Here is a 10149-nt window from a genome sequence, read left to right on the forward strand (position 1 = left end):
AAGAGAAGAGCTTTAGATGAACTGTTCACCAGAGCTGGGAATTTTAGGGTGTAAGAATATCTATTTGCAGACTTTCCAATCTGAATTTGATTGTCAGTTATTAAAGCATAAATAGCCAGTGTATATACCGAACCTGCATTCATTTTGTAGGAAATAATGTTGCAATACTGCAGTAATGCAAGACCTCCTAGGAGGGGATTTCTGCACTGGCCCAAGGGAAAAGAAATGCCTGCAGCCGAGTCCTGCTCATGTCTCCTGTGTTCTTTAGTTTGATAACCAAGTTCTGATTTTGAACATGTCTTTCTGTACTGTTTGGGAGCTGACAGTGATTAGTCTGTCCATCCTGTCTCATCTCTCTGAGTCATCAGGATTTACTCGCTCTCCTTTGTCCTTTGTCTCCCAGCCTGAGTGTCCTGAGAAGCTTCACATAGGTGCATTTATATACTCATTAATAAAGTTTCAGTTCTCAAAAAAAAAATGCAGTATAGTTTCAGTTGAAAAATATTTCCTAAGACCAGAGTCAAGAAGTACAACAATGCATTAAAGAGTGCCTGGATTAAAGGAGAAAATTAGGGGAGAAAAGGACTAGGTTTTGGTTGGTTTTTGTTTGTTTTTTTTTTTAATTTTTTTTCTTTAAAGGCCTAATGCATCATGAATAATATGTGAACTCATGGATCCCTTGCATTTTGAACAAAACACCAACAGGCAAATCCTAACAACTGTGAACCAAGCAAGCAAGCAAAACCAAGTCAATTAATATTCTGGTCATTTATGTATTTATTTTAATATTTAAAATATGACTTTCTATACCACTTTCAATTTTCTGCTTCATTCTCCTATAAGCTGGTACAAATCAAACGAAGAAAGTAGAATCCAATAAATAAGAAGATAACTAATAAAATATTATGCAAAAGTATAAAAGAGGTTATAGAGTATCGATAGACAAGGACTTCTTTCTTTCCAATAGATAAAGACAGCCTGTCTTTGCCATATACATAACATCTGTCTATTATGGAAAAGCTATTATTCATGAAGTTAAAATAATTTCTTCTAATTGGAAAGATTAGAGTGGCTTTTATAGCTGGCAGTTGCCTTCTGCAGAAAAGAACATCTGTAGACTTCTGAGCATATTAAAAAAAAAATTACTTCATTGTTTGCTTCTTTGCACTGAAGAAAATATTTCAGTCCTGTTCTTCCAAGAAATTAAATTGCAGGGAGAGGTGAGGTACCCAGCACTACGTAGAATTACACTCACTGCAGAAGACAAATGTGTCACACAAATAATTCTGTATGCATGCGGTATTACTTATGGGAAAACAACAGTTTAAATTTATGAGCTAATTAATCATTCAAATATACACAATGAAAAAGAGATCAGTCTGCAACACCAGTATTCCATTGGTAATAAAATACAGATTCAGTAGTAAAGAATTCTTAAAAAGCACATGTTAAACATAACATGTCATTTTATTGATGTAGGTCATGAAAAATGTCTCTTTTGTATGAGAAACTCTTTTTACCTATTAGCTTCAGATTATTTTCTTTAAACAGCAGCACTTGATTCTAAGGTATGAAGGGAAAATACTGCTTGCCAATGACTGTTTAACACTGTATTAGAAGCTGAAGAAAACAGACTGTAATTGAGGACTCATAATCTTGTGTCCTAGAAGTTTTAATACTAATGATTGAAAAACGTGTTATGGAATAAAAAAATAGGTAGAAAATTGCTTCCACAAAGGAAACAGTCAGCTTCAAATGTAGTCAGTTAGCAGAAAACCTGCAGGTACTCAATATGCCTCTGGTATCCAATTTCCAGGTTTGGGTGTTTTTTGGGGTTTTTTTTTGGTAGATTAGCAGTCACATTTTTCTACTTTGAAATAAAAAATCTCCTTTACTGTTTTGTGAACAGTCCATAATAGATCGTGAAACTGGTTACATGGGATATATAATGAAGCTCACTGTAAAATAAATGCTGTAAAATACAGAAAGGTAACAAAAAAAAGAGAAACATCATTTATTAAACTTTTGTTTTATATATATATATAATTTATTTAAAAATATAATTGGTTAAAATGGGAGCTAAAATACCGGGCCGAGTAAGAAGAATAAATTTACTGTCTCTTTTAAAGGATATGATTGGATCTCACTAATCTTACGTTTGTATGAATCTAGACTAACTGACCTAAAGTCAATTAATATATACTTGTGAAAAAAGTAGTGCAAAATCAGATTATAACCTCAGTGTAATTACCACAGTAATACTGAGAGACCGGATCTAATTGAAATGACAGAATAGTTATTAGTCTTTGAGACTGCCCTACATAAATTCATGACTGCTGTAAAGATGAATGTGTGAAATTATTTTTATAAATAAATTACATTACCATTAACTTGATGTTTTAAGTTCTTTTCAGGATAATTTGTCTCTTAAAGTTTAATCACACTTGTTGCAGTGATCTTTAGATTATTTATACATTGAATTTCTGACATTTCTGTACTTGCAAAGCCAAAAAGATAACTTTACAATTGTGCTTTATTCGCAGCATCTGGCGAGGACCAAATATAAACTGCACAGACAGTTCAGGCTATACTGCTTTACATCATGCAGCTTTAAATGGACACAAGTAAGTGCCTCACCTTTAGTTTTTATGTAGAATGGTATTTAACTGCGTAACTTAAAAATATGTGGCATAGCACTGAGATTTTCACAGAAAGGTGACAAACCCTGTCTTACTAAAATATTCTTATTTCCCATGGGATGTATTAATATAAGAATTTTTGACACTGTCATCGATATCAGCATGTAGTAATAAAAAATGGGAAATGCGGTTTAGAAGTTATTGATTCTAAACTGGTTCTTCCAAATTCTTGCTTGATTTTGAATAAATTTATTATTATTATTGCTAGTGGTAGCTCTAGTGCTTTTTAGCTGGTGGGAAATTACAGCAGAAAATTTTGTAGTAACTTGTGTATGTGTATGTACAAATGTATAGTGCATTGAATGTTTAAGAAAACTATTGTGGAACAAAAGAACAGTATAGATTAATCATTATCAAAGTAAAAGTAGCATGATAAGAATATTTAGTAGTTATACACTTGAAAGCAGACAAAAAAGGCTATTACCTTGTATGGGACCTTGTATCTTTTCCCTCCCTGCTGTCCATCCAAGTTACCACATGCATGTCTCAACAAGCTTGGGGAAAGCCTGCAAAATCCCCACGGAGGCGTACTGCACAGGCATACCAGGGCAGGTGAACTCTTTAGGGCATTGACATGTTAGGAAAAAAATGGAAACTTGCTACGTATTTTGTTATTACACCTTGTAATTTGTTCTGTGTTACCTCTGTTATTACTTGTTGCCCCTTGCTACGTTACCTGCATTGTATTATGCTGCCAACTCCATGTTGTTATTAAGGCAGAACAAGAAAGAAAGCTTTTAATGAGGTCTAAGTTCTAGTGGGATGGACCCCACTGTAACCAGTGTAAGAAAGAGCTGCCCCACTTCTTGCAGTCCAGCTATCTTGTTTGTAAACTGACAGTGTTAACACTGTCTGGATTTTCACTAAGGAAAATTTTGACATAAGGCTTTGGGTTATTCCTCTGTGGGAGATAAGGAACTGATCAAAACCCAACTGAAACTGAGAGTGATTTGCACTAACTTTAATGTGATTTTGGACTGTCCATAAGATAACATATGAATCCATAATAATTATATGTTTAGTTTACTCGTTTAGCAATTTTTGCATTCTTCCTTGGAAAAATTAAAACTTTAGGATGTATCTTTAATTGTATTCTAGAAACCTGCATATTTTCTTTAGTACAGATCAATCTTTTGGTGAATATAGGATATTCTGTTTCTGAATAAATAAATGAAGTTAACTTACTGTTAAACCTGATATTGTGCATTTTCCAAAATTCCAGTTCTGTAGCAAGATTCAGAATCATCCATTAATATATTTTACCTCCATGGAATTAGGTCTAAGTCCTTAATATGGTCTAATAAACTCAGCTTTTTTTTAAAAAGGGAGAAAATCACATTTCTCTTGTTTATAGTTTATGGTTTGTTTCTTGTGCCATTGCACATTTTTGACTGACAAATGCCCAAGCCTTAGCCTTAGCTTGCAAAGATTACTGGTTTTAAACAGATGAAAACTGGTTTTAGTATGTTTAATACTGACTATAAACCAATAGTTACCCAGCAAAGTAAAAATATTGCTGTATAAACGCTGAATCTATCGGAGATTTCAAGTGAATCCTAGCAATATAAACTATAAAATCCCAAAACATACAAAAGCCAAATAGCATTTTCAGAGACAGTGTTGGCCAAACTTCTGCTGAAGTCAGAGAGAACTTCAAGATGTGGAGTTATTTACAGCAGCAGATAAAACTGCAGCTTTTGAAAAGGTCATAATGGCCACTGGCTGCTATGACCCCTTACCCTCACAGCAGGGTAAGTAGCAGTTACTGACATTACATTTATAGCTTGTTATAGTAAAGTAAACTGAAATACATCATGAGTTATTTCATGAAAATCATGATGGTTCAGGACCTGCTATCCAAGCCGTCATACTGATCCTGCTACAATGGTAGCACTGTCAGCAAGAGAATTGGACAGACACCCGGTGGTTGTAATTTCGTTAGTCACCACAAATAACAAATAAATAGCTTTACACTCTCTTTCAGATTTGAAACTTGATATTCCAAATCAATATTGGGTTGACATGAGAGCCTTCCCACTTAGGAGAAGTTCTTGTCCTTTGAAAACTTTTGGGGTTTTAATTTTTCACACTTTACATTAGGATGAACTTGAGAGATTTCAAAGTTTTTCAGGAAAAGTGAGAACATAAGACTTAATGACCCAACCAATACTTTGTGGCTGGGACACTTGTTGGACGCCAGTGTTCAAGTTTCTGCTTGATCATCGTATGTGATGAATTCCCTCCTCCTTGGTTATTCTGGGATAGTTCTCTTTCCTTTTGAAACTGTTCTGCTTTATATAAGTAATTAAATCATATCTGGGGCAGGGACTTGAATCTCAGTCTCCCTAAGTAATTTTACTTAGCCCAGTAATGTTACTGGGCTAAGGACTCTCAGTCTTCTCCTCTCTGAAATTTATTTCTACAAAATGAAAAAGTTCTGACAGAGCACTAAAAAAGACTTACCCTAGAGAAGTGTGATGGTTCAGGGCATTCTTGAAGAATTAAGGAGACCTAGGTTCTATTTTGTAGTTTGAATCTTGCAACAGACTCTTCCCAATAGTTGTTGTATATCATTATCTATAGATTTCACTTGTGGAAGGTTTTTTTGCTGTTTTTCACCCACATATTTCAATTTCTGTTTCCTTTGATTTTTGTCCCTCAAACTACTCTGTATCTCTAGCCTTCATTAGACCATCTACTGCAAGACCATTATGACATGAGAAGTCTCTCAAACCTTATTTGTACTAAGAAGATTCTGTAGCAGAGCTGCTCTTTCTTGGTTGTTTTCATGTTATTTGACCTTGTCAGGAGTAAGTAAAATCCAGCTTAAAGTCTCCCTCAAAGCTTAGATGTGATGACCCCAGTATCTCTATGATTTCTTTTGGAGACAATTGGGAGTTTCTTTTCACTCTTACTTGCCACATTTTTCTCTCAATAGGCAATTAAATAAGGTTCCATCAAGGTCGGGAGAACAATTGCCTTGGGATTTACCTTCTGTCTTAATTTGTAGTCAAGGCCTTTGTTTATAGTCATAACATAGGTTGCACTGAGCTTCTTCCATCCCCCCCCTCCATTTTTTGAGCAAAATTGGTAAGAGCCAGTGTTTCCATATTCAGCAAAAATGTGCATAGAACTGCCAACACTGGATCATAGATGCTATTAACTTAATAACTAATGAGGTCTGACTGTGTCAAACTGTGAGAAGACAAATAGAGAGATAAAACAGAAGTTATTTAATTTTTGACATACTTGATAACCAACGATCATACCACACAGCTGATTTTTAAGTTTAACCTTTGAAGTTAAGTACAGGAGACTGCTTAAAAATCAGGGATGCAATATACCAGCTTATACTAATCTTTCATTTAATGTATCATAAGCCACACTGAAAATACTGAAAGGAATATAATAAGAATTAAAATGATAAAAATAACTTTTTTCCTCACTGCTCTCAGGAAGCTGGGTGTGGGAAATGAAAATAGAAGCAGTTATTCCATAGAAGATAATATATATCTAACTAGATCATCATTACATTGTTTCCTCCAAAAGAACTCTTTGAGAGAGCCTTAAAGAAGAAAACCTGTTACTTTTAAACTTTACTGCAAGAACCGTGTCCATAAAGCTACCCTCTGGTCTCCCTGCGTCCAGAACCCAGCAATGATGGGGATAGGAATACTTCTCTGCCTTTAGTGCCTGGAAGGTTTGTCTTGAGGGACATGCACGTGGCCTTGACTGGCAAATTCTAAAAATGATTCCATGGCCAGGTGATCCTGTTGAAAGAAACAGATTCAGAGAACTGATGATAATATTGTTGATGAGTATTCATAAGAAGTAAGAATCATTACAATGAATAACATTTTGGCTATGTTTTACTAGCTATTTCATTCTTAGAAATGATTGGTCTTCATTTTTGTAGCAGCTTCACTTGAAATACAGGATTTTTTTCTATTAATTCAGGGTAAAAATTTTGGTAATATATATGTTCATGTAAAAACTTAATAAAACAAGCTTCCCGTAAATTTTTAGATTTACTTCCTGTTTTCCAGGGATATAGTTCTCAAATTACTTCAATATGAAGCATCAACTAATGTGGCAGATAATAAAGGTTATTTTCCTATTCACTTGGCTGCTTGGAGAGGAGATGTAGACATTGTGAAGATTCTCATCCATCATGGGCCATCACACTCCAGAGTGAATGAACAGGTGAAGTGATAAAAAATATTTGTGTACATCATCAGAAAAGAGCAGCACATATTCTTTAGGTCTGGCAAATTTATAGCTAAATTAAAAAAAAATAAATATTTTCCATTGTTTCAGTAATTTCTTCTCCAAGACTGATAAAATCTTCCAATATAAGCATACCAGATATCTTCTGGATGGACACTGACCTAAAGGATATTAGATTTAAAAAGTATGAAAAAACCTTCTGCTTGTTTCTGAAAGATCGTATGAAGACATACTCTAACTGTGCATCTTATATATGTTGGTGTAAATTTGCATAAATTCTGTGTCTTTTTAACTTTATTAGGTATTAAATTCCTGAAAAACTTTGAGATAAAATTAATATTCTTGGTATATTTTGAGTGTACTGTGAATGAACTGATATGCAGAGATAAATGACAAACCAGATGGACTGCATGTATGCATGTGCAGCAGAAAGGACACATAAATACTAGCAAAAAATGATGAGAGTATTACAGTGGGTAAAGGCAGGATAAATACGTTGCATTCTGTTGTCAAACATATGGCACACCTTCTGTTTTCATTCTGTATATTCTTATATGGTCCATTTGTAGGGTTAGTATTTAGAAATAGAAGGCAATTAAAATCTGACACCATCTATAGTCAGCTGAACTGCTTGAGGACTGGAAGTAGGCTGTGAAGTATGAGTAGTAACCATAAGCTATTGAATTTGCCAGGGTAATCAGGAAGTTATTGGAATGTAAAGGTGGGAGTCAGCTCCAGATTCAGATCTAAATTTTAGTGTCTGCATTGCCTGTATATGCACCGTTTTATTCCACAGCGGTCTAGTCAGTGTAATAACAGGAGCCAACAGGGTTATTCAGGTGACCAAAAGTAGGGCAGGATTCATTTGCCCAAACACAGAAATCCAGTACCTTCTAAGGCCCTGCAGTAACTGAGACATCTGTGTGGGCCTGAAGGTATGACAGAGGATGCTCAGAATTTCCATGTCTTTGTGGAGTGGCTGATGGACTCCAGATAGGGTACCCTACAGCACCTCAAATCGAACAAATGAACTGCACTCCCAGTGTCTACGTTAGTGTGGCGGGAAGGCAAACTGTGAGAAAATAAGAAATGTTAGACCTAAATTGCAAACACTTAACCAGTGTGAGATGCCATTCCTTGAATAATCTATTTGATATTTGAGGTTATACACTTAGCCATTGGAATCCGTACAGTAACTATGATACGAATATCAAGTATTAGTGCAAGAAATATAGGAAAATAAAGTAATAAAATATGCCTATGTGACAGTCTTCTGGGAAATCCTATAATACCCTGGCTCATCCAAGAAAAAATACAAAACCCAAAACTTGTCATTCTGTGGTTTGAGTTACAGATTAGGAGTTTCTCCGAGTTTCTCATTCTCATCAGCTGTTGTGTGTAGAATGAAACCAGTTGAATTGTAGGATTACCTTTTGTCAAGGAGAAGGTTTTTTTCGGTTTTATTTCTGCAACAGAATAAAAAAGCAACTTTCTGATTGCATGTTATCCATTTGCTTTAAGAGATTCCTTGTACTCTACTGACAGAAAACTGGAAGCTATGCAGGAACTTCAGAGAGAGGTATAGTGAAAAAGTTATTTCAGTATGATGAGAAAGAGAAATGTAAATTCAAACCTACTTCTTCGCAATCCCACATACACAACGAAACTTCTAGAATATTCTCGAGCTTGATTAGGTGTGCTGTCCAGTCTCTCTGGTTTGATCGCTGGAGCAAATAAGCAGGGATGCATCTGATTCTGTACCCCACTGACTCAAAAAAGGTCTCGTCGTTAGATCTCCTGCTGTTTATGTGTTTTACCCAAAAGCTTTGTAATGGAAAATGTGTGAGCAATCCTCACAAGAAGTGTTGGACCTTTAGTCTCTTAAGGGAGTCTTGATCATATTAAAATTTGAAGTTAAACTCATACATACACAGTTCTTCTGACCTTGTAAATGCCCTGGTGTTCCACTCTAGACAGTGGCCAGCTGTAGTAGGTGGAACTTTAGTAGGACCACTTTTCTGGCACCGACTTTCCCGTGCTAATTAGCACTCTACACAGGAGAATATTATCCATATCATGGAATGAGGGAAATGCCATGTTGATATAAAGCCATCTCCACCCACATATCCTCAAATAACACCAGAGTGGCATCCTCACCCTAATACCTATTGTACATTCTTATGAGTCTGTAGGTTTCTGAGGCTTTTGCTTATTTGCTGATAGGCTGTATAAGGCAGGTGGCTCCTCATAGCTTCTCTCAGATCAGAGCTGAAGCTACAGCTTAGAAGAAAACCTGGGCTATTTTTCTTCCTTCTTTTTTCTTCTGAGAGTTGGGGAGAAGGATAGTCATTTTTCCTGACACTTTTTCACCACAGCAAATAATATACTCAAGTCAGACTTGTTTTCCTGGGGGTTTTTTGGTAAGGATCACATTAAGAATGTATGTGCTTTCAGTTTAAGAAAATAATTTTGTTCATTATTTAAAAATTGTTGCAACTAATTTGTAACACATCTTTGCTTTTCATCTATTTTATTAAAATTCTACGTAAAAGAAATGCTTCTAAAAACTTAAGTGAAAGTAATGAACAACACAACAAAGTAAATGAGAAGCTCATGATGCATAAAGGTATATTACATGAATTAATGGATTTACTGTGGTATACTGTAAATTAATGGAACTGCATTCTACACATTTAAAATGCAGTTAACTAGCATCATAGGATCATATCCAGCCATATCCAGCATCTAAAGCTCTGAATGCCCCCTACTGTTCCTATTACATAAAATTGAAAAAAAACAATACAGAGGCAAACAGTTAAATGACAATTATTTTATGGGGCTGGTGGAATGTAGACTGGCAACTCTACACGCAGAAAATGGTTACAACATAACAATTATGTAAGAATAATTCTATCAATGTTTAATACAGGTGTCTTAGTTGACATGCATGATATATGTTTTAAATTACAAAATATGGTGAAACTACAAAACGTAAGTGTTTAAACTTCATTGATGAAGACTTGAAAATATGTAAATTATAAATAGAATGAAGATCAAGTAGGTAGTATGAGATCAAGATTTGTTAGTAAATTAATATCAAATATAATGAAAAGGTGTGCTGTTAACAGTCAGATTAATTACATGTTTGTTTATGTAAAGACATCTGGGTAACAAACATTTATTATGGCAACTCATCATAAAATTACATAAAAGATAAGAAATC

The 10149-nt window shown here is 34.9% G+C and overlaps 1 protein-coding gene across 1 annotated transcript in view; it reads left to right on the plus strand.

Moving 5' to 3' along the window:
* ANKS1B (ankyrin repeat and sterile alpha motif domain containing 1B) overlaps positions 1-10149 on the plus strand; it is a 450245-nt gene that overhangs the window by 51237 nt on the left and 388859 nt on the right. The window contains exons 2-3 of the mRNA XM_019470850.1: positions 2544-2624; positions 6746-6902. Coding sequence (XP_019326395.1) covers positions 2544-2624; positions 6746-6902 — 238 coding nt within the window. The remainder of the gene's footprint in view (positions 1-2543; positions 2625-6745; positions 6903-10149) is intronic.

Source organism: Aptenodytes forsteri, unplaced genomic scaffold (assembly GCF_000699145.1).
Source record: "Aptenodytes forsteri isolate BGI_AS27 unplaced genomic scaffold, ASM69914v1 Scaffold128, whole genome shotgun sequence".
NCBI lineage: Eukaryota > Metazoa > Chordata > Aves > Sphenisciformes > Spheniscidae > Aptenodytes > Aptenodytes forsteri.